At 43.9% G+C, this 26150-nt stretch overlaps 1 protein-coding gene across 10 annotated transcripts in view; it reads right to left on the bottom strand.

The window, feature by feature from the left end:
* Positions 1–26150, bottom strand: part of RBFOX2 (RNA binding fox-1 homolog 2) — a 314329-nt gene that overhangs the window by 234628 nt on the left and 53551 nt on the right. For all 10 annotated transcript variants that reach the window (XM_069737176.1, XM_069737178.1, XM_069737174.1 and 7 more), the window contains exon 2: positions 7852–8076. In XM_069737176.1, coding sequence (XP_069593277.1) covers positions 7852–8076 — 225 coding nt within the window. The remainder of the gene's footprint in view (positions 1–7851; positions 8077–26150) is intronic.

The raw sequence follows: 26150 nt of genomic DNA, 5'->3' as shown, positions 1-26150 counted from the left end.
TCTCACAGACCTGTAACTTCTTCTTTAAGAGTCTCCTCTTTCCTCCACTCATTACCTGTAGTAATGTCACCTGTTTAAACTTGTTATCAGTATAAAAAGACACCTGTGCACACCCTCAAACAGTCTGACTCCAAACTCCACTATGGTGAAGACCAAAGAGCTGTCAAAGGACACCAGAAACAAAATTGTAGCCCTGCACCAGGCTGGGAAGACTGAATCTGCAATAGCCAACCAGCTTGGAGGGAAGAAATCAACAGTGGGAGCAATAATTAGAAAATGGAAGACATACAAGACCACTGATAATCTCCCTTGATCTGGGGCTCCACGCAAAATCCCACCCCGTGGGGTCAGAATGATCACAAGAACAGTGAGCAAAAATCCCAGAACCACGCAGGGGGACCTAGTGAATGAACTGCAGAGAGCTGGGACCAATGTAACAAGGCCTACCATAAGTAACACACTAAGCGACCATGGACTCAGATCCTGCAGTGCCAGACGTGTCTCACTGCTTAAGCCAGTACATGTCCGGGCCCGTCTGAAGTTTGCTAGAGAGCATTTGGATGATCCAGAGGAGTTTTGGGAGAATGTCCTATGGTCTGATTAAACCAAACTGGAACTGTTTGGTAGAAACACAACTTGTCGTGTTTGGATGAAAAAGAATACTCAGTTGCATCCATCAAACACCATACCTACTGTAAAGCATGGTGGTGGAAATATCATGCTTTGGGGCTGTTTCTCTGCAAAGGGGCCAGGACGACTGATCCGGGTACATGAAAGAATGAATGGGGCCATGTATCGTGAGATTTTGAGTGCAAACCTCCTTCCATCAGCAAGGGCATTGAAGATGAAACGTGGCTGGGTCTTTCAACATGACAATGATCCAAAGCACACCGCCAGGGCAACGAAGGAGTGGCTTCGTAAGAAGCATTTCAAGGTCCTGGAGTGGCCTAGCCAGTCTCCAGATCTCAACCCTATAGAAAACCTTTGGAGGGAGTTGAAAGTCCGTGTTGCCAAGCGAAAAGCCAAAAACATCACTGCTCTAGAGGAGATCTGCATGGAGGAATGGGCCAACATACCAACAACAGTGTGTGGCAACCTTGTGAAGACTTACAGAAAACGTTTGACCTCTGTCATTGCCAACAAAGGATATATTACAAAGTATTGAGATGAAATTTTGTTTCTGACCAAATACTTATTTTCCACCATAATATGCAAATAAAATGTTAAAAAAACAGACAATGTGATTTTCTTGATTTTTTTTTCTCAGTTTGTCTCCCATAGTTGAGGTCTACCTATGATGTAAATTACAGACGCCTCTCATCTTTTTAAGTGGTGGAACTTGCACTATTGCTGACTGACTAAATACTTTTTTGCCCCACTGTATATGAGGAATTTTTTAACAGCCAATTCAACCGCCAACAACTCCCTTTGGTTGGATGAGAATGTTGTGAAGGGTTCCCATTGTCCCTGGACCACCATGTCCCCCATGTAGGCTCCCCACCCTGAAGAGCTGGCATCCGTGGTTATCACCCGGGACACATTTACTATCCAGGGGACCCCTGCTGATAAATTCTTTTTATCTGACCACCACCTAAGGGAATCTAGCGTGGTTGGCCCTAACTTTATTTTCCCATTTAACGCGCCTCCCAAGGCTCTGTCATGGAACAAGACCTCTTTGTAGGGATCTGGTGTGGATCGGAGCCCACTTAACTGCTGGAATGCAAGATGTGAGTGACCCAAGTAGGGACATTGCTTGCCTAAGTCATGGAAGGTGTATTGATTGCATTTAACACATAAATTTGAATTAGATCTATTTTTTCTATAGGGAGGAGACACTGTTGTGTCACTGAATCCAACATTAGACGCAGGAACTTTTGAATATTTAGGGGCTGTAACTTAGATTTTTCGAAGTTTATGATCCAACCCAGGTGTTCTAGCTTGGCTTTAGTAACCTCCCATTGTGACAGACAGTGATCTACCGAGTTCCCTACAATGAGGAAATCATCCAAGTAGGGAATTATAAAGGACATTTGATTCTCTTAAATGTGCCATGACTTCAGCGATTATTTTAGTGAACACTCTAGGAGCAGAAGTTATCCCGAAGGGGAGTGCCCTGAACTGAAAATGTTGAATTCTACCCCCTATTAGTACGGCTACCCTCAGGTATCGTTGGAAATCAGCGTGAATGGGTACATGATAGTAGGCATCTATCAAATCCACTACTACCATAAAACAATTGTTGAAAAGCATTTTTATTGTCGAATTGATGGACTCCATTTTGAAGGTATGTTTCACCAAAAACTTATTGAGACCCTTAAGGTTTATAATGGTCCTATAAGACATATCCGGCTTTTGAATTAGGAAAAGGGGAGAGTAGAACCCTTTCCCTGCCTGAGAATACGGCACTTCAATCAAAACATTTTTGGAGCAAAGAGTCTTCACTTCCTCTTCCAAGGCAAATTGTTCAGTGGGAGATGAGCGCCAGGGTGTTAACTGGAATTTGTCCCGTGGGGTATGGACAAACTCAAGTTTGAGACCATGGAAAACAGTGTCTTTAATCCAAACACTGTTTGTGATTTTTGACCATTCTGCCGAGAAATGCGACAGTCTCCCTCCCACCGGGATTGCCAGTCATTGATCTTGTTTTTTGTTTTCCGTCGGGTTACAGCGAAACATGAGACCTGTGCCTCTTTTTCGCTTATCATCCCATCTGGAACGATCCCTACCCGGTGAGAAGGTGCGCCTTCCTCCCCGATTGAACCTTCTCTTGTTGAAGGGACGACGATATGGATTGAAAAGGTTAGGAAATTTTTTCTTATCTTCTCCTGCCTTCTCCAGGAGTTCATCCAGGGTAGGTCCAAATAGATACTCGCCCTTACAAGGGATAGCGCAGAGCTTTGTTTTTGCCTGCATATCCCCCGGCCAGCATTTCAACCATAGGGCTCTTCTCGCAGCATTAGAAAGACCTGCTGCCCTAGCCGCCAACTTAACAGAGTCAATTGAGGCATCCGATAAAAAAGCTGCCCCCTCCTGGATTATTGGTAACGCTGCAAGTATGGAATCTCTAGAGGCCCCCTGTTTTAATTGGGTCTCTAACTGGTCCAGCCAGACCATTATTGACCTTGCCGTGCAGGTTGACGCCACCGCAGGTTTTAAGGAGCCGGCTGCCATCTCCCAGGTTCCTTTTAGGAAGGTATCCACTTTCCTATCCAGGGGGTCTTTAAGTGTTCCCATATCCTCAAACGGGAGAGAGGATCGCTTTGCCACCTTGGCAATTGCCGCGTCCAGCTTTGGGGCCTTTTCCCAATTACCCACTGCTGGGTCATCAAAGGGATACCGACGCTTCTGCGCAGGTGGTAAGGAGCCTTTCCTCTCCGGTTTTTCCTGTTAGCGCTGTGAACAAAGTGGGACGCCGAGCCTTGCCAGGAGACTCCGGGTGGCGCCCCTTCAATGCCGCCGACCCCTCAGAGCCCCCCCTAAGCCGCTCAAGGGAGGGGAACAGTACACTTACCAAGCGCCGGCTTCGGAGATCGGACACCCCCTGGCGACCGCTCCACGCTGATGAGACACTGCCGTGCAGCCCCCCAGAGCCACCGTGTCTCCTTCAGGTACCCCGCACCGGCCGAGGTAGGAGACCCTCTCGCTACCTAATTCGGTCCGGCCGGCCTGGAATCCTGGTAATCTTTCGTAGGATCCAGTCCCTTCAGGAACAGGAAACCAACTGATGCATGGGAGAGGTGCCGCCCTTTTGTATCTGTAGGTTTCCGGTTCCTTAAGGGCGGATCCTCTCTCTCGTAGTGCTGTCATGGGAGTCCGAATAAAGAGTATATACACCGATCAGTTGCTAAGGTGGGGCCCCGACATGGGATACTCACCACACACGGGGATATGAACACACACACAAAATGCGCCACACACTACCACGTGCTTGAACACATATACCACCCTCAGCACACATTTCACCACATATACACCAACCTCGCCACATAAAAGTCGAAACACAAAAGTCGCCGCTCAAAACTCGCCACGCGCAAAACTCGCCACATGCAAAAACTAGGCTCACGCAAAACTCGCCACAAGTGCAAAACTCACCTCATGGAAAACTCGCCACACGCAAAACTTGCACACGCGGAAAAATTGCCACATGCACAAAATTTGCAACACATGCAAAAGTTGCCTCACACAAAACTTGCACATACTCAAAAGGCACCAGACATAAAACTCACCACGCGCAAAACTCGCCATGCGCAAAACTTGCTGCACACAACTTGCTACACTAACCTGTCACATGCAACTCGACACACAAAAAGTTGCTACACGCATGTTGCCACACAAAACTCACACACAACTTGACAAACGAAACTCGCCCTAAAACACACACAAGTCTGTTATTAGACTTCAAAAATAAAAATCTGATTAATAAGCAGACAAACTACAAGAGCAACAAATGTACCATATAGGAAATACGGCAGCTGGCAGTCACATAACCTGTCTATTATGTGTATGTGTGAGCTAATAGATACTGCCAGGGGGGAGGGCTTCCTGTTGGCTGGGGATTTATCAGGCTGCCAATTTAGCTTACAAATACTGAGGTAAGAATACTGAGCAAATAACGTGTTAACGAGGTCTAATGGTCTAATACAGGAGATCACACAGGTATATACTATATACAGGGGAGATGACACACAGATATATAGTATACTAGATTGTGGCCCGATTCTAACGCATCGGGTATTCTAGAATATGCATGTCCCCGTAGTATATGGACAATGATGATTCCAGAATTCGCGGCAGACTGTGCCCGTCGCCGATTGGTCGAGGCAACCTTTATGACATCGTCGCCATGGCAACCATTATGACATCTACGTCGATACTGTGCCCGTCGATGAATCAGAAACGTGAGATGTCTACGTCCTTTATGACATCTTCGTCGCTGTGCCCGTTGCTGATTGATTGGTCAAGGCCGCCAGGCCTCGACCAGAGACGCGGGATTTCCAGGACAGACAGACAGAAAAACCCTTAGACAATAATATACATATATATATATATATATATATATATATATATATATAGATAGATAGATAGATAGATAGATAGATAGATAGATAGATAGATAGATAGATAGAGGAGAGATGACACACAGGTATATACTATATAGAGGAGATGACATACAGGTACATACTATATACAGGAGATGACATACAGGTATATACTATATACAGGAGGAGATGACACAGGTATATACTATATACAGGAGTCAGATTATCTACAGGTATATACTATATACAGGAGGAGATGACATACAGATATATGCTATATATAGAAGATGACATACAGGTATATACTATATACAGGAGGAGATGACATACAGGTATATGCTATATATAGAAGATGACAGGTATATACTATATACAGGAGGAGATGACATACAGGTATATACTATATATAGGAGGAGATGACATACAGGTATATACTATATATAGGAGGAGATGACATACAGGTATATACTATATATAGGAGGAGATGACATACAGGTATATACTATATATAGGAGGAGATGACATACAGGTATATACTATATACAGGGGAGATGACACAGCAGGTATATACTATATACAGGGGAGATGACATACAGGTATATACTATATACAGGAGATGACATACAGGTGTATACTATATATAAGGGAGATGACAAACATATATATACTGAGGTGAAAATGAAAAGGTGTGAGTGCAAAATGAGAGGAGTGAGGGAAAATAGTGGAGTGATCGGAAAATGACAGATGTGAGGTCGAAATGACAAGTGTTAGGGGGGAATGAGAGGAGTGAGGGAGAAAATGAGAGGTGTGAGGGAGAAAATGAGAGATGTGAGGGGGAAAATGAAAGATGTGATTGGGAAAATGAGAAGCGTGATGGGAAAATAAGAGAAGTGACGTGCTATAACTAACCACAGATATTTACTATGCCCAGGCAACGCCAGGCTCTTCAGCTAGTTTAAAATAAAAGTAATGCTATTAAAAAGTGGCCCTGTCACTAGCTTTTCCAAATATACACTAAAGCCACCACATTTAATGCCTCCTTTACAGCAGTCTAGCAACCTGTATACAAGTCCCCAACCCACCGCACATCCCAAAAATACCTTGTGTTATCCCACAGTAGGAAGAGTCATTCACATTCACATGAAGCAGGACAGGATGAGTGAGATTACGAGGAGGAACCAAGCAAGACCAGGAACTCCCATGGGACTGGACTGTGCCGTATTGGGAAGCAAAGAAGGGGTTATAAAAAAAAGTATATGGGATAATGTGGGATATGCAGAGGGGTTTGGGGACTTCTATATAGTATGACAGACTGATGTGAAATGCATTAAAAGGGTGCCCAGGGTTTTTATTTAATTTATACTATGAGCCTAAAAAGTAACAGTCAGGTAGTTACTAACAGGCAACTACCTAACTGTTTTACATGGCACCGGCTCAGAGAGATCAGAAACCGCTCCTGCCAGCGACTCAGCTGCTCCAAATTAACAGAGCAGCTCTTCTTGTGTCTGCTCTGTCGACAATGCTGATTGACAGCGAGGGAGATGGCTGTCATCAGCGTGATGTCAGCAGTTGAGTTGAGCAAATTTGTTCGGGTTACCTCTGTTCTGTCCATCCTAATGAAGGACAGGGTGTTCGTATCATGCATTAAAGTTCTAGTACTTTTAGTGTTTTGGTTTGCTGTGTTATGGCACCCAGTGGTGGTTCTATTTATAACCTGTGTTTTTCTAGTAATAATTAGAGTGTTGCATTGTGGGATTGCACCAAGGCATTTTGGGATGAGGAACCTCCATTTTCTCTCTGTGTTCTTCCTGGACACCCGTGTTCTTCTGCTGTGCTGAACTACCTCACTTACTTGCCATCCTGATTAAGTTTATCCGGTAAGATAATTATCCCTGTTCTTGCAATGTAGTGTTGTACAGAATGTGATTAACTGTATAGCAGTCAGTACACAGGAAATGTGATTACCAGGGACTTACTGTATGTAGTTATGTACGTAGGGTGCATCATACTGTATACTTTGTCAGTTGTAAAGTATCAGCTGTGTGATTGTTTAGCCCAATACTTATATATGTCATTTGTATTCCTTTAGTTTTACCGCATTTCAATATCTGTTACCAATAAACAAGTTAGACTACAGAGAACAGTCTGCTTATTTGGAAGACATTAGTCATTTATGCTGTATGTTGGATCACACACCGTATCAACGTGTATGAAGACAGAACACCCTCTTATTCGGAAAGCTATAGGGCTTGCTGAATAAGCTGCAGAGGGATCCCGGCTTCCCGGATCACGCCGGCTGATCAGCGCTGCAGTTTCATGTGTCGTGGCTGTGTCAGTCACAACACATGCATGGAGAGCCCAGCGAACAGCCGGGTTCCCTCTGCAGCTTATTCGGCAAGCGCTATAGCTTTCCGTATAAGAGAAAACCCAAACAAATTATGCCCCATCAACAGAGCAAAGCAGAAGGAAAGCTACTGCTCTGTCAACATGTCAGTGGAAGATGCTGAATTGCAGGCAGGAGCCATCTGACAATTCTGTGTTAGAGATCAACATGGAGAACAACAGGCAGTTAGCAACTACCTGCCTGTTCGTTCTTAGGCCATAGTAAAAATTACATAGTCCTGGATAAACCCTTTTAAAAGGTCTGAGTTTTAGTTTATAATTGGACAACCTGGTGACATATTCCCTTAAAAAAAGTCTTCCTAATAAGAAAAGTGTTAAATTATACTGTAAATAGCAAGGAAATTTTTATCCGTACAATTAAATATGCAACTATTTTTTCAGACAGGTTTAGACTTAAGTACACACGCACCGTACTAGACGTATTCGCTGTGCTTGCAGCAGGGGCATTATGCTCTGCATGACCTTGCCCTCCCCCATAGAGTGGGAGCCCGTGGTCTGTGGAAGAAGCCGCATAGTCTTGTGCATGCTGACTCCCATATTCTGTGGACAAGCCATTCTGTGGTGGTGGCGGGAAAGGGATGGCTGCAAAAGGTTGAACCATGGTCTCCGGAGTAGCTGTTGGCTCCTGGTTACCCTGTGAAGAGCACATCACAAAATTACAATGGTTAAAAGACAAAAACAGTTAAACTACTAGAGTTTAAGTTACTAAACCGTTAAATTTACTACTGTTGGCCCTTACTGACCGCCAATACATCTTAACTGACCTAAGATATAAGAGAATAGCATCCCCATACAGGAGACAAGTAGCTGTCGGCTGGACACTATAGCTGACAATTTGCTGTATCAGCCACGATCAGTGTTGTCACCGTCCATATCTGTTTAACCCCTTAGATGCTGCTGTCAACGACTGTCATATAAATGTTTAGAAGAGTGTGGCTTCTCCCCCGCTTTATCACCATCGGCACACTGAGATCACGATTGCGTGGTCCTGATGTTTGTCATGGCAAGTCACAAGCAAATAGCGACCTTGGAGTCTGCCGGCAACACTGACCTGTTAAAAAGTCTATGACATTTATGTTGTAAAAATCAACTTTTTCATTCCTATCATGCCACTTTGTATTAATTCCTGAAAAGCACCTGAAGGGTTAATAAACTGTCAGCAGTTTTCAGTATGTCAGGAGGTGTTGTTTTTAAAATTGTATCAGTTTTGGGTATTTTCCAATATATAGGACCCCCCAGAGTCACTTCAAACCTCGATAGGCCCCTAAAAAAATTTTGTAAATTTTCTTGAAAAAATGAAAAATTACTGCTACATATGTAAACCTCCCAAGATGCTAGCAAAATATAACATTTAACAAATGATGCTGATGTATAGCAAACATGTGGGAAATATTATTTATAAGGATATGTGCCCACATTGCAGAATGTTTGCAGAATTTTCCTGATAAAAACCGGACTCCTTTCACATGAAATCCACTTTTGTTTGTGTTTTTCCGGAGCTTCCCAATACAATAATATAGCTGCAAATCCGCCAAAATTCCACAAAATTAATGAACATGCTGCGTTTTATCCACATTCCACAATGCATTTTTTTCGCGGAAAAAAAAGCAGCACGGGCACAACAATGCGGAATTCCATTAAAAATAATGGAAAGCGTTTTCACCGTGAAAAAAACGCGAAAAACAACGTGCACACAGTCTTAATGTTCTGCTATGGTATGACTACCTGAATCAAAGGGATAATCACTCAGTTTGAAAATTGCTTTTTTTTTTTTCTTACATTTGTCAACTTTGATATTTTTAATAAATAAACACACAACATATCAACCGAAATTTATCATTATCATAAAGTATAATGTGTAACGGAAAAACAATCTCAAAATCACTGGGATTTGCTGAAGCGTTCCAGAGTTATTACCACATAAAGTGACACTGGTCAGATTTTTTTAAATTGGTCTCTGTCACTAAGGGCTTAATGAAGCAGCACTGGTAATATTTTGGGTATGTTTCCACGTTCAGTATTTGCTGGGGATTGGACGCTGTGTACATCCACAGCATCCGATTTGCAATGTCTAGATGTTACAAGCATAGCGGAGGGGATTTTATGAAATATCATCTCCACCATGCGTTCAAAGATGCAGGTGGCAGACCTGTGTATACGCACATGTGGCGCGTCTTTATAGACCGCAGCATGTCTATCTTGCGGAGACGCTCACCGTACAATGTATAATAAGCAAACTGCCTCTGAGAAAAAGAGGACTTAAAGGGAACCTGTCACCTGAATTTGGCGGGACCTGTTTTCGGTCATATGGGCGGAGTTTTCGGGTGTTTGATTCACCCTTTCCTTACCCGCTGGCTGCATGCTGGCCGCAATATTGGATTGAAGTTCATTCTATGTACTCCGTAGTACAAGCCTGCGCAATTCGCAGACACGGTGTTTCGGGCGGTTGGCCCTCGTCCATGCGAAGCATGAGAACTAATTTGGCTAGGTGAGAGGCTCTGGATTTGTGTCTAAGGGGTATTGTTTCTCCTTATGGAGAGTGACACCATCTCTGGCTTGTCAAGGTAAGGAGGCTTATTCGCCGTGCAATGCTCCTCTGGGAAATATAATATGCAAATTGCCTCTTCTGAGAAAAACAGGTGGCGCTATAGAGTTTAAGTCCTCTTTTTCTCAGAAGAGGCAATTTGCATATTATATTTCCCAGAGGAGCATTGCACGGCGAATAAGCCTCCTTACCTTGACAAGCCAGAGACGTACAATGTATAGGATGCGGATGATTCCGCACGGTTCAATGAACACAGAGGAATCACCACACGTACAAAAGCGGCAGCGCTGCCAAAGATTTGCCTTTAAGGAATGTGGAAACATACCCTTCTAGATCTGCTTTGAAGCAAAAAGCAAGCAAAAAAAACAACAACAAAAAACACAAGAATGAATATAGTGCTGCTGGGAAAATAGTCTGAAAAGTTCCCAGGCTCGAGTTCATATGAGGACATCCAGCAGAGGGCGCATCACCGCAACTCGAGGTGACTACAGGTCATTCACCTACATTCCATTCATTCACCGGGTTTTTACAGGCAGGGGCGGCTGCATTAGCAGGCTTCTGCTTGTAAAATTAGTTAACCCTTTCAAATGGATTTACAGCGTGGGACGAGACTGGCCATCGGAAGGTATGGAATATTGTTTGTTTTGTTTACATTTGTTTCAGGTGACAAGGGTCTTCAGGTGGATTACCAGTATAATAAAATATTACAACAACCTGTGTATTTATTTCATTAAAATACTTTGTAATATGTGTGTTTTTTTAACCATTTCATACTATTGGATTAATAATGGATAGGTGTCATAATTGACGCCTCTCCATTATTAATCTGGCTTAATGTCACCTTACAAGGGCAAGGTGACATTAACCCTTCATTACCCCATATCCCACCTCTACATGGGATTGAATTACGAGAGAGAGAGAGAGAGAGAGAGATACACACATACACGCACAGTATATATGCCTTTACAATTGTTTGAGCCCATGGATCCATTGTATGTCCGTATTGCAAGCCTGCGAGAAAATCTCACAGTACGGATGCCATACGGATTACATACGGAGGATGCCATGCGCAAAATCCGCTGCCACACCCTGCCTACGGATGACATACGGATCACTATATTGGGGACTTTTCTGCGCATTACGGCCGTAAATAACGGACCGTATTTTCATACGCTGAGTGTGACGCAGGCTTTATAGTACAAACGCAGGCTTACCGGGGGGTTGCGGCAGTAGAGGAGCGGCGATGCTGAGGCTCTGTGTCGGCGTTGGGTGGTGCGAAGTGCACCCGAGCAGGGTCCCTTTCTCAGGATGCCAGCGGCATAAATGTGGCAACGCCGTGGCCCGGTACTGGGCCACCGAAGGCGGCGCGTACGCCGATAGAGATCTCGGTGGCAATTTTCCTGAAGCAGAGATCTGCGCATGCGTGGCCTCAAGAAGATGCTGCCGTAAAACTGGTAATGCGGTCGTTTTGTCTGGTTTTTTTCTGCTATTTTCCACTCAAATGTGGGGTGTGTCTTATGATCCGGGTTATAGTCCGAAAATTACTGTACATCTTTTTTAATCTATGTAACTATGGCCTCCTCTCCATTTATTCTCCACTTGCTGCCTCACGACTCTCCAACAAGTCTTGTAGGTGGGGTATGCACCATGGCCATGCTATAAGCGAGTGTCGGATACGAGATACGTTAGACATGTTTACAGTACCATTTTAGAAGACTTATTCTTCTACTTCTGTTAGGCATCACATGCACTCAGCCCCCTATTCCCCGAGCGCTTACTAAATCATTTAGAAAGCCCATCAATATTTCAGGGAACGGAGAACAGCCACATGAAGCTGGAAAGATGATCTCAATGTCCATCGTTTACATTTAAGAGTGTGGGGTGAAAGCCAATCTGAAAACAGGCAGTTCTAAATTTACACAGATCTTGCTCATTTATGAATATTTATTAAGTGGGTGCACTAATCTATGAATGCAAAAGACAGGAAGATAAAAATTCAAGTCTGATCTGTAGCCACCAGCCTCTCCAATAAAACAATATACTTAATTTATCAGCCCCCCTCCCCCCCCCCCCCCCATAGGCAAGACTTCTGATTGTATTTTTTAGTGTACAGCACCATGACACTAGCAGCTGATCCGGTTACCCCTGTATTCTGCAAGGCTGAACCACAAGGAATTATTTTTGTACATTTCATGAATGCTTTATATGGATTTGGAGGCAATCAACATCCTTATTAGAAACTGACTCGGTCAAACCATTTTCCAAAATGAAGGGATTGCTTGCTCCACAAAGTCTCAGTATGTTAAGAATGTGAACATCCAACTGCATGCTGGGAATCGCTTTCCCCAGCAGAACATCACACCTCTCCACAAGTCTGCCATCTCCCCATAGTAAGAATGCCCATAAAGCTCTTTATAAATATAAAGAGCAAAAAAAAAAATTGTCCTCTTTCACAGATCAACGTCACACATCCATAAGGAGCAGGCCACAGTGTACTCCATTGTGACGATAGCCCAGCATTACTTCTCAGCAACCTATGCCACAGCAGACTCCTAACCAGAAAGCCCGCATGCATGCCCCGAGAGCGTCACTCAGCCTGCAGTTACCACAAATGGAACACAAAAAGGCGCTGCAGTCGTGGCCGCTCACTCCCGACTCCCACTGTAAGGCCACGGTCACACGCCCAGTATTTGGTCAGCATCTGTAAGCCAAAACCAGGAGTGGGTGAATAATGCAGAACTGGTGACATGTTTCAATTAGGTTTTTCCTCCGATTGCGCCACTCCAGGTTTTGGCTTACACTAAGGTAACAATCGGAGGAAAAGTATAAGGGTAAGTTCACACTGGGTGTTTTTGCTGCTTTTTTATGCTAATTTTCAGCAGCGTTTTAAAGTACCAGCAAAGCCTATGAGATTTCAGAAATCTCATGCACACACTGTTTTTTTGTCATCAGCATTTTGTGCTTTGCGGCTTTTTTTTTTTTTTTTTTTAAATAAAACACGTCGCTTTCAGCGTTTTTTGCAGGATTTTTCACCCATTGGCTTGAATGGGTGTTGAAAAAACACAGCAAAAACGCAGGTATCATTATTTGCAGCCTTTTTGGTGCAGAAAAGTCATGGATGGCAACTTAACTTTATTAATATGCACGAAGAGACACAAGTTAGTCCAAACAAACGCACCCAAAAAAAACGTGCCAAAACCGCAATGTAAAACACAAAACCCGCACCTAAACCTGCATTTTTGCTGCGGCTTCTTTCCTGCCAAGAAATCAGGTTTTGCTGCAGGAAAAAAAAAAATAAAAAAAACTAAACGCAGCAAAAACACGTCACCACTTTTTCACCCACTCATGGATTGGGCTTACAAATTCTGAGGTAAAATACTGACCAAATACTGAAGATGTGAACGTTGCCTTACAATGAGTAAGGCTAGGGTCACATTGCGTTAGTGCAACCCGTTTAGCGCTAGCGGGTTGCGCTAACGCAATGTTTTTAATGTGGCCGCGTCCCGGGGTCGCGGTAACGTCCCCGCTCTCGCAGATCCCCGATCTAGTGCTGCGCGTTCCCATTGCCGTGAATGGGCGCGCTAACGGACGCGTTGCACGGCGTTAATTTCGCCGTGCAACGCTGTCCGTTAGCGCGTTCCCATTAACGCAATGGGAACCAAGCCTTACTAAAAATCACTCCAATAGCTGTGGTTCAGGCTGAGATACAGCCAAAATTTCTATTAAAAAAAGTCAACATATTCCTTAAACCGTGGCGTCTCCATTTTTCGTGATCTGGGGTCGGGTGAGGGCTTATTTCTTGCGTGCTGAGCGGATTTTTTTATTGATACCATGCTGGTGCAGATACGATCTTTTTATCGCCATTATTGTATTTTAATGCAATGTTGCAGCGACCAAAAAAATTCTGGCGGGTTTTTTTTTTTTTTTTTTTTAAATTTCTCGCTAGGCCGTTTAGGCTGGTTTCACATTTGCGTGTGGGTCCGCAGCGTTTCTACCGCATATATCCGCATGCGTTGTGTATTCCTATATTTAACATTAGGAACGCATGCGTTGAAAAAAAAAAAAAAAACGAAAACACTGAAAAAGACTATGGCGTTAAGGCATTAGGAATAGAATTGAGTGAATGTTTGGAAACGGTCACCAAATCAGAATTTGCCATATCCGTACCACACTGGTATCCTATGCGTGCCAAATTTATGTTTGACAATCATTTACGAACATATTTGCTCATTTCTACCCAACTATTGACTCCAACAGCGTTTGGCAAATAATGTATGTATGTATGTATGTATGTATGTATGTATGTATGTATGTATGTATGTATGTATGTATGTATATATATATATATATATATATATATATATATATACACATACATACACACACACCGTATATACTCGAGTAGAAGCCGAGAATTTCAGCCCATTTTTTTAGGCTGAAATTGCCCCGCTTTGGTTATACTAGAGTCATTCCCAGGGGTCGGTAGGGGAGGGGGAGCGGCAGCTCTCTAATTTCTCCAGGTGCCGGCAGCTTCTTCCTTTATTGAGCGGTCACATGGTACTGCTCATTACAGTAATGAATATGGACCCGACTCCACTCCCATAGGGGTGGAGCCGCATATTCATTACTGTAATGAGTTTTACCATGTGACCGCTCAACACAGGAAAGAGCTGCAGGCGCCCGGAGAACCAGGGACCGCGCTGGGAGCAGGCAAGTATAACGGGGGCATTGCGCGATATTTACCTCTCCTGGTTCCACCGCCACTCCGTCTTCCGCGTCCTCTGCTGTGACGCTCAGGTCAGAGGGCACGATGATGCGATTAGTGGTGGAACGCGGAAAGGTGACTACAGCAAGTGCCGGGGGCCTGAGCGACGACTGGCAAGTATGTGATTTTTTTTTTTTTTTTTTTTAATCGCAGCAATAGCATATGGAACAAAGGTCTGTATAGAGCATCTTATGGGGCCATAATCAACATTTGTGCAGCATTACATGGGGCATATTTTAATATGGAGCATCTTATGGGGCCCATCATGAACAGTATGGAGCATTATATGGGGCTCCTCATTCAATATGGATATTCAAAAACACTTAACCTACTGATGTCTCAATTAATTTTACTTTTTTTTTATTTTTGACATTTACCGGTAGATGCATGCATTTTCCACCCTAGGCTTACACTAGAGTCATTTAGTTTTCCCAGTTTTTTGTGGCAAAATTAAGGGTCTCTGCTTATACTAGCGTATATACGGAAAAAAAAAAAAATATAAATAAATAAATATAGATATATAGATATATACACAGTGGGGCAAAAAAGTATTTAGTCAGTCAGCAATAGTGCAAGTTCCACCACTTAAAAAGATAAGAGGCGTCTGTAATTTACATCATAGGTAGACCTCAACTATGGGAGACAAACTGAGAAAAAAAAATCCAGAAAATCACATTGTCTGTTTTTTTAACATTTTATTTGCATATTATGGTGGAAAATAAGTATTTGGTCAGAAACAAAATTTCATCTCAATACTTTGTAATATATCCTTTGTTGGCAATGACAGAGGTCAAACGTTTTCTGTAAGTCTTCACAAGGTTGCCACACTGTTGTTGGTATGTTGGCCCATTCCTCCATGCAGATCTCCTCTAGAGCAGTGATGTTTTTGGCTTTTCGCTTGGCAACACGGACTTTTAACTCCCTCCAAAGGTTTTCTATAGGGTTGAGATCTGGAGACTGGCTAGGCCACTCCAGGACCTTGAAATGCTTCTTACGAAGCCACTCCTTCGTTGCCCTGGCGGTGTGCTTTGGATCATTGTCATGTTGAAAGACCCAGCCACGTTTCATCTTCAATGCCCTTGCTGATGGAAGGAGGTTTGCACTCAAATTCTCACGATACATGGCCCCATTCATTCTTTCATGTACCCGGATCAGTCGTCCTGGTCCCTTTGCAGAGAAACAGCCCCAAAGCATGATGTTTCCACCACCATGCTTTACAGTAGGTATGGTGTTTGATGGATGCAACTCAGTATTCTTTTTCCTCCAAACACGACAAGTTGTGTTTCTACCAAACAGTTCCAGTTTGGTTTCATCAGACCATAGGACATTCTCCCAAAACTCCTCTGGATCATCCAAATGCTCTCTAGCAAACTTCAGACGGGCCCGGACATGTACTGGCTTAAGCAGTGGGACACGTCTGGCACTGCAGGATCTGAGTCCATGGTGGCGTAGTGTGTTACTTATGGTAGGCCTTGTTACATTGGTCCCAGCTCTCTGCAGTTCATTCACTAGGTCCCCCCACGTGGTTCTGGGATTTTTGCTCACCGTTCTTGTGATCATTCTGACCCCACGGGGTGGGATTTTGCGTGGAGCCCCAGATCGAGGGAGATTATCAGTGGTCTTGTATGTCTTCCATTTTCTAATTATTGCTCCCACTGTTGATTTCTTCACTCCAAGCTGGTTGGCTATTGCAGATTCAGTCTTCCCAGCCTGGTGCAAGGCTACAATTTTGTTTCTGGTGTCCTTTGACAGCTCTTTGGTCTTCACCATAGTGGAGTTTGGAGTCAGACTGTTTGAGGGTGTGCACAGGTGTCTTTTTATACTGATAACAAGTTTAAACAGGTGCCATTACTACAGGTAATGAGTGGAGGAAAGAGGAGACTCTTAAAGAAGAAGTTACAGGTCTGTGAGAGCCAGAAATCTTGATTGTTTGTTTCTGACCAAATACTTATTTTCCACCATAATATGCAAATACAATGTTAAAAAAACAGACAATGTGATTTTCTGGATTTTTTTTTCTCAGTTTGTCTCCCATAGTTGAGGTCTACCTATGATGTAAATTACAGACGCCTCTCATCTTTTTAAGTGGTGGAACTTGCACTATTGCTGACTGACTAAATACTTTTTTGCCCCACTGTATGTATGTATGTATGTATGTATGTATGTATGTATGTATGTATGTATGTATGTATATATATATATTTATATTTTTTTTTTTTTTTTATGTAAAGTAGGGGGCAGGTCACTGAAGGATCAGAACTGTCAGAAGCCATACTGATGAATATCTAACCAGAGCACCACATGAAGACCCCCACAGCCCCATCCCAGAGCAAGAGAATCTCATTAACTCAAACATGAAGATAAGGATTAAATAACCACAAGACAGATTTCATCAACCAAGGTATCATTTTTGAGTATAACGGCACCGACCTGACGGTGTCTGTAGGTTACTGTGCACAATCCTGCTGGCAGGTTCCCTTTAAATGGGAGTACAACAGAACCAGGGGAAGGACTTGGGTATTCTGGTTACAAGTTATCTCAGCAGCAGTACTCAATGTCAAGCAGCTGCCGCAAAAGTAAAAAAGATTTTAGGACATATAAAAAGATGTATTATTACCCCTTCGTAAATCACTGGTGAGGCCACATCTAGTATATGGGATCCAGTTTCGGCTCTACATTTTTAGAAGGATACTCAGAAGTTAAGAGTCCATTCAAAGGCAGGCAACTAGATTATTACAAGGAATAAAAGGTATCATGATGAGAGGTTGGAAGAGATTTTTTTTTTAGTTTAGAAAAAAAAAAAAGCCTCAGAAGGGGTCTCATTTACATGTATAAATATGTGTGCTCAGTACAGAGGACTGGCACATGACATTCCTTTCAAAGACCATACTGAGGACCAGAGGGCACTCATCATGGGTGAAAGAAAGGAGATTCCAGCAGCTAAACAGGAAAGAGTTCTTTACAGTTAGAGCAGTAAGACTGTAGAAAGCCCTACCACAAGACGTAGTAATGATAGACACTAAGGCCCCTTTCACACACATCAGTTTTTTGCCATCAAATCTGGCAACTCATGCCACCGGATTCATTTTTTGCTCAAAGACTTGTATTAGCGACGGATGGCCTCATGTTTCATTTGTCATTCGCAGGATCCATCGAAAATAGTTTGTCCGGCAACCGGAGACGACGGACATAGTAACGTTTTTTGTCTACGTGGCCGTCCACGGCCAGACTGGCCATCTGGCAAATGCCAGAAGGGCCTGTCTGGTTGTGGGCTGCCTTGTCTGCAACATTGTTAGCAAAATTGGTGTTTTCTAGACACCCATACTGTTAAGAGTTGTGACGGATTTCAAAGTCGCTTGCTCAGTCACTTAACCCACCAGGCCACTGGCATCATTAGAATCATTGGTGTTGTAGTAAATCTTGCTTTCCTCTATTCAGAGTAATATTGATGTTTCCCATCTAGCGCTTGGGGACGGAGACAGCATGGGCCTGTGTGATTTCAAATGTCAGGGCTGATTTCAGCCCCAGTCCGTACTTGTCGCCGTCCGTCGTTTGCTAGAATGGAAGCCTATGGCCAAATGACGAAATCCGGCAACTGATTCAGTTTTTTTTTTTTTAACGGTTGTTAAAGATTAACCTTAAAGATTAAGATGTTAAAGCACCTTTCCAGTGTTTGATTTTTTTATTTCAGCGCTGAAGTGGTGCACCTAACACAAGGTGCACCCATTATACTAACCACCTGCTTTCCTTGGCTCTTGCGGACACTACTCTGGTCCCACACCACCATCTTGAGACTGCAACTGCTTACTGACCAAAGTCACAAGCTCTCAATGCAAGTCTATCAGAAGCACAACAAGGCTTGCATATAGAAGTGGCCTCTGGCTCACTCTGGCGGACACTGTAGACATCCGGCAGGCCACAAACTGCTGGAGACTGACCAGATAAAAGGTGAAAATGGCAGAGGGCAAGTATGAGAGCATAGGCAAAATACTATTCGTAGCACCAATAGTTGGGTTTGTGTCATTCAACCTTAACACTATGAAACTGTCTTTTTTTTATCAGTAATTTTTTTTTGTAGACATGTTGGCTTCACAGTAAAAACAGCGCCTGTAAACAGCTATTTGGATGTGTGATTTGTCTACAGTTTAATAAACTTAGGCTTTGCTGTGCTTTTGGTAAATAAAACGTTTTGCTGCATTTTTTTTTTTTAACTCTCGGTTTCTATGGGTGAAAAATGCTTGAACGCTTAGGCTATGTGCACACATTGCGGATTTTGCTGCGGATCTGCAGCTGCGGGTCCACAACAGCTTTCCATGCGTTTAATGTAAACCTATGGAAAAATCAATCCGCAGTGCCCATGCTGCGAAAAAAAAAAAACACACGGAAACGCAGCAGTTTACATTCCGCAGCATGTCAATTCTTTGTGCGGATTCTGCAGCGGTTTACACCTGATCCTCAATAGGAATCCGCAGGTGTAAAACTGCAGGTGGAATTCGCACAAATTCCGCATAAAAACGGTGGTAAATCCGCAGGTAAAAAACGTAGTGCCTTTTACCTGCTGATTTGGGAAATCCGCAGCCTTCAAAAATACGTGTGCACATACCCTTAAAGAATTGACATTATATAAGACTTCAAAACACTATAGTGATCAAATTCAGTCAAGACTGGAAGAAAAGAAAAAAAAAAAAAAAACCACCATCCATGTGCTTCTGAAATCACATCTTTTGCAAGTACTGTTAGGCTAGGGTCACATTGCGTTAGTGCAACCCATTTAGCGCTAGCGGGTTGCGCTAACGCAATGTTTTTAATGTGGCCGCGTCCCGGGGTCGCGGTAACGTCCCCGCTCTCGCAGATCCCCGATCTGCGAGAGCGGGGAACGGACCGCGGGCGTGCCTCGGACGCTGCAAGCAGTGTCCGCGGCGCGCCAGGAAACACCGGCGCGTCGCTAGCGCGTGCCGAACATGGCACGCGCTAGTGCTGCGCGTTCCCATTGCCGTGAATGGGTGCGCTAACGGACGCGTTGCACGGCGTTAATTTCGCCGTGCAACGATGTCCGTTAGCGCGTTCCCATTAACGCAATGGGAACCAAGCCTAAGGGATCAATTGGTAGTTACCATAGGGGACCTGACCCCAATTACATCTTTGGAGCCAAGGGCCCTGCATGGGGCTGTTCCAACCGTGGCAAATGTGTTGCCTGTTGTAATATTGCTACAGCCCTTGATTTTTCTAACTCAAAGGGCGACAGAAAATATCGTATCACACATACCATCACATGTACAACCAAGGCTGTCATCTATCATGCCACGTGCCCATGTGGCCTCATCTATGTTGGTATGACTACGCGTGAACTCCGTCGGAGGGTACGTGAACACGTGTTGGATATTGAGGGGGCTATTGGGGAGGATGACCCCCTCAAATTAAAATCAATCCCACGCCACTTCAAAGCCTTTCATGGGTGTGATCCAACAGGCTTGCGGGTCAAAGGTATTGATCGAGTTTTTATTGGACCCAGGGGGGGGGGGGGAATTGGAAGAAGATGTTGGCCCAGAAGGAGGCCCGATGGATTTTTAAGCTTGGTACTCTTACACCTATGGGTCTAAATGAATACAATAGTTTTTCCCCTTTTCTGCCTAGGTGAATGTCATTCTTCTCACCTTTTTCCTGTATCAATGTAACTGGTCTCCCTATTATACCTTTACAGTGTTCATGTCTGCTCTCCGCCCCCTGATATTTTTGCTACGGCAGGGTTTTGTTCTCTTTTCTTACATATTTCAGTGCAGTCTTTTTAATATTTGGTTTTAGCTGGTGTATTATTTTGTTTTATATTTTTTTTTTATAATTTTTTTAATTTGTCGTATTTTTTATTCTTGGTCCTTTAGGGCTGGAGTTGACTCTGGAGTTTCAGGGACTGTGAAGGCTGAATCTGCCTGCGGACTTATTTTTGCTCTGACTATTGGGGCATCATCGGCCTTATGTGCACTTATTCATGTACTTGCTTGCATTTTTTATTATTAAATATACACTTCTTTGTTGCCTGTCACTATTGTCTTAATACAGTATATTTATCTATGTATTATAATATTTGATATGTCTATGTACTATTGCTAACTGTTTGTCTATTAACATATACTCCTTGTTACAGGATTCACATTGTTATCTCGCACTTATCCACTTCGCACTTTATATTGGCACTTTACACTGACCTAATACTGGGTCTTTTATAGGTCACTGCCGTTTTTTTCTCGGTTTATCGCCAATTGGCGTTGCACTTATACATTGTTTCCGGCTATTATCTGGCCGTTTTTTGCGATGTAGTACTGTCTCTTTTTTTATCTATAGTGCGCTGTGGTGGTCGTCTAGACCATCTGAGTTGCACCGGAAATGCAGCGGTGACCATCGTACCTGTTACGGTGATCAGATCTGCGTTTCTCTGTGCCCTTTGGTTGCGCGCTACACATAGCGTCGCCTGATGTTTACCGTTACCATGGGCACAGTGGAGGCGCACCGGATGTTTAGCGGCAGCCATGATTATTTGTCTTGGTTTCCGTTCGACGCGTCTGTGACGTCTCCTGAGTACGCGTCATACACAGCGCCATCTTTTGGGTGTTGTGTACTGTTGCTATGGCTACCTTAGTCGCATCGGATCTTTCGTCGGGATACCTCGTCAGTTCCGGTTTGCGGCTGTACACTTGTTTGGTTGATGACGCTATATTCATGCGCCGTTTTGGATCACGGCGCTTCCGCTTCTATACCTCAGCGTTCAGGTAAACAGATCGGCGCTGATTGATATACACTGCGCATGCGTCCACAGCAGTTCCTTATTGTATACTCTAATCTATGTATCGTCCCCATTGGATCATTTGGATTTAAATACGATTGCTGGCCGGCACCTAACCACCCCCAGACGAAGCATTTCGGTGCGAAACGCGCGTCGGGTGTGGTGGGTCCCCAGGAGCGCTCCATTTGGTAATTATACATATTTACTTCTACTGTTGTAGGTTTACTTTATTTCTTGTTATTTGGGTTGCATGTACTGTATGTACATGACTAACTGCACATTGGCACTTGCCGGTTTATACTGTATCTATAGTGCTCTTACTATTATATATGGAGATTTTGCTCTGGGTTGCCCACCTTTTGTCCTGTGCCCTAGGTGTTCACCCGCCATTATCTACTTTTAATATTGTGATTAATAAAGATTATTTTTTTAACTTTATGGCCTTTGTGTGAAGGTGGTTTGTCTTTGGCGTATGCAAGTACTGTAAAACGCAGCAAAAATGCCATGTGTGAATATAGCCTCAAACATTCCTGGGGCAGGAAACTTGGCAAGCATCTATGTATTAGTTTGAAGCGTGCAGAGGTTTCTAGTCTTGTAACCAGCATAATCCAAAGCCATCATATCATCCGTTAATCCAGGTTTATCTCAGATTATGCTAGAAAACTAAAGATTAGAACAGATCCCATAAACTTGTTAACTGATAGGATTACTCTGAAAATGTTTAAACAGAAGCTTAATCCCGAGCAGCAGACAACACAAAGCACAGACCAGGTTTAATGGGTACATTTTAGTCCGATATAATTTAGAAGCATATTATTCCGTGTGTTAAAAGAGCAATTTTACTGTCTAGCCTAGTTTATAGAAATCTGCCACCACAGGAACCCACTTGCAATTTTAATTTACAGCTCACTACAAGAATTTTCATTGACAAAATCAAATTACCGTATATACTCGAGTATAAGCCGACCCGAGTATAAGCAGACCCCCCTAATTTTGCCATAAAAAACTGGGAAAACTTATTGACTCGAGTATAAGCCTAGGGTGGAAAATGCAGCAGCTACCGGTGAATTTCAAAAATAAAAATAGATACCAATAAAAGTAAAATTAATTGAGACATCAGTAGGTTAAGTGTTTTTGAATATCCATATTGAATCAGGAGCCCCATATAATGCTCCATACAGTTCATTATTGCCCCATAGATGCTCCATATAAAGCTGTGCCCCATATACAATGCTCTGCACCGTTCATTATTGCCCCATAGCTGTGCCATATAGTGCTCTGCACCGTTCATTATTGCCCCATTGATGTACCATAGAAAGCTGTGCCATTGCTGCTGCAATAAAAAAAAAAAAAAAAGCCATACTCGCCTCTCTTGCTTGCAGCTCCCAGCGTCCGGTCCCGACGTCTCTCCGCACTGACTGATCAAGCAGAGGGCGCCGTGCACACTTTATGAGTCATCGCGCCCTCTGACCTGCAGTCAGAGCGGAGAGATGCAGGGAAGATGGAGCAGCGCCGGGAAGATGGAGCGGCGCCCGGCGTGTGGAACGGGGGATAGGTAAATATGACATACTTACCTGCACCCGGCGTCCCGCTCCTTCTCCCGGACAGCTGGTCTTCGGTGCCGCAGCCTCTTCCTCTATCAGTGGTCACCGTTACCGCTGATTAGAGAAATGAATATGCGGCTCCACCCCTATGGGAGTGGAGTCCATATTCATTTTTCTAATGAGCGGTCCCACGTGACCGCTGTACAGGGGAAGAGCTGCAGCACCCGAAGACCGTGGGATGGCAGGGGGAGCGCCAGGATCGCCGGGACTAGGTAAGTATGCCTCAGCGCCCTCTCCCCCTCACCCACCGACCCTGCCACCCACCGTGACTAGAGTATAAGCCGAGAGGGGCACTTTCAGCCCAAAAATTTGGGCTGAAAATCTCGGCTTATACTCGAGTATATATGGCACATTTTTCCTTCATAGATTTGACTGCTCAGAATATATCAGCAAAGGTCTGCTGCTACAATGCAGTAAATCTAGATATCCACTCTACGAGGGGATTGAGAAAATGAGATAAGGCTACATTGACACTTGCTTACTGGGGCTTTGCGGACGGCTGCGTACCTCCTCCCTGAAGCTCCGCCCTCTTCCACACTTCCGTTTAGGTCCGCCTACTTCTGCATGCGTCCTGCGTACCCATCTTTAACATTCAAGTTTGGACACACCTCATTTGAAGATTTTTCTGTATTTTCATGACCATGAAAATTGTACATTCACACTGAAGGCATCAAAACTATGAACTAACACATGTGGAATGATATACTTAAAAGTGAGAAACAACTGAAATTCTCTACTATATAATTGTCTAAGGGGTACTTCCGTCTGTCCTTCTGTCTGTCTGTCACGGATATTCATTTGATATTCAGCGACGGCCACAGTCCGGAAGAAAATGGCCGCTCCTTACTCCCCGCAGTCAGTGGCCGGCGCCCGCTCCATACTCCTCGCTCCCCACAGTGTCCCCGATGCACCTTGTCATCGGGACCACTCCCCCCCCCACTATATACTTCGACCGCAGATTGCTGCGCACCCACCCTATAAGGCTGCCGTCACACACAGCGTATGAAAATACGGTCCGTATATTACGGCCGTAATACGCTGAAAAGTCCCCAAAATAGTGGTCCGTAGCTCCTCCTTAGGCAGGGTGTGTCAGCGTTTTTTGCGCATGGCATCCTCCGTATGTATTCCGTATGGCATCCGTACTGCGTGTTTTTATCGCAGGCTGGCAAAACCGACATACGGCTATACAAGGGATCCATGTGTAAAAAAGACAAAAAAAAACATATATACTGTCTATATATATATATATGTCAGTAGACACATATATGTATATATATTATTACTTCATACAGCGCGAGATAGCTTTAAAGCCGGTAATTCAATTACCGGCTTTTGCTTTCTCCTTCCTAAACCCGACATGATATGAGACATGGTTACATACAGTAAACCATCTCATATCCCCATTTTTTTTGCATATTCCACACTACTAATGTTAGTAATGTGTATATGCAAAATTTGGCCGTTCTAGCTATTAAATTAAAGGGTTAAATGGCGGAAAAAATTGGCGTGGGCTCCCGCACAATTTTCTCCGCCAGAGTAGTAAAGCCAGTGACTGAGGGCAGATATTAATAGCCTGGAGAGGGTCCATGGTTATTGGCCCCCCCTGGCTAAAAACATCTGCCCCCAGCCACCCCAGAAAAGGCACATCTGGAAGATGCACCTATTCTGGCACTTGGCCACTCTCTTCCCATTCCCGTGTAGCGGTGGGATATGGGGTAATGAAGGGTTAATGCTACCTTGCTATTGTAAGGTGACATTAAGCCAAATTAATAATGGAGAGGCGTCAAAATATATATATATATATATATAATGTACACATTTATTCTACCTATTCTACTGTAAGCTGTCAGTGTGATTTTACTGTACACCGCACTGAATTGCCGGCTTTTCTCTCTAACAGCGCTGTGTATTCCTCGCAAGTCACACTGCTGGTCCGTGTGTAATCCGTATTTTTGGGGCTTCCATAGACTTTCATTGACGTTTTATTTGCGCAATACGGTGACAAACGCCGTAGAAAGCCATATAATACTGATCAGTAAAATACGGCAGATAGGAGCTGGGGCATAGAGAATGATTGTGCCGTATGTTATGCGAGTTTTACGGACGTATTTTCTGCGCTCTTACGTCCGTAAAACTCGCAAGTGTGACGGCGGCCTAAGACGACACCCGACTTTTGAGAAGATTTTATATTTTAACTGGAAAAGTTGGGGTCGTCTTATATGCCCAGTCATCTTATACGCCGGAAAAATACGGTGTGTGTGTGTGTGTGTGTGTGTGTGTGTGTGTGTGTGTGTGTGTGTGTGTGTGTGTGTGTGTATATATTGCGCACACACACACACACTGTTTTTACAATTATTTGAGCCCATGGATCAATTGTATGTCCATTTTGCAAACCTGCGAGAAAATCTCGCAGTACGGATTCCATATGGAGGATGACATGTGCAAAATACGCTGACACACCCTGCCTACGGATGACATACGGATCACTATTTTGGGGACATTTCTGCATATTACGGCCGTAAAAAACAGACCGTATTTTCATACGCTGAGTGTGATGCCTGCCTTAGAGTGATCGGGTGCTACGCCAGTTGAGCTGGCCTCCAGTCACCAGACCTGAACCCAATCGAGATGGTTTGGGGTGAGCTGGACCGCAGAGTGAAGGCAAAAGGGCCAACAAGTGCTAAGCATCTCTGGGAACTCCTTCAAGATTGTTGGAAGACCATTCCCGGTGACTACCTATTGAAGCTCATCAAGAGAATGCCACGAGTGTGCAAAGCAGTCATCAAAGCAAAAAGTGGCTACTTTGAAGAACCTAGAATATAAGACACTAGATGGTGGCCCGATTCTAACTCATCGGGTATTCTAGAATATGCTTGCCCACGTAGTATATTGCTCAGCCCACCTAGTATATTGCCCAGCCACGTAGTATATTGCCCAGCCACGTAGTATATTGCACAGCGACGTAGTATACAGCACAGAGCCACGTAGTATATTGCCCAGCTACGTAGTATACAGC

The sequence above is a fragment of the Ranitomeya imitator genome, chromosome 8 (genome assembly GCF_032444005.1).
Source record: "Ranitomeya imitator isolate aRanImi1 chromosome 8, aRanImi1.pri, whole genome shotgun sequence".
Taxonomy (NCBI): Eukaryota; Metazoa; Chordata; class Amphibia; order Anura; family Dendrobatidae; genus Ranitomeya; species Ranitomeya imitator.
This window is presented reverse-complemented; position numbering and strand designations above follow the sequence as displayed.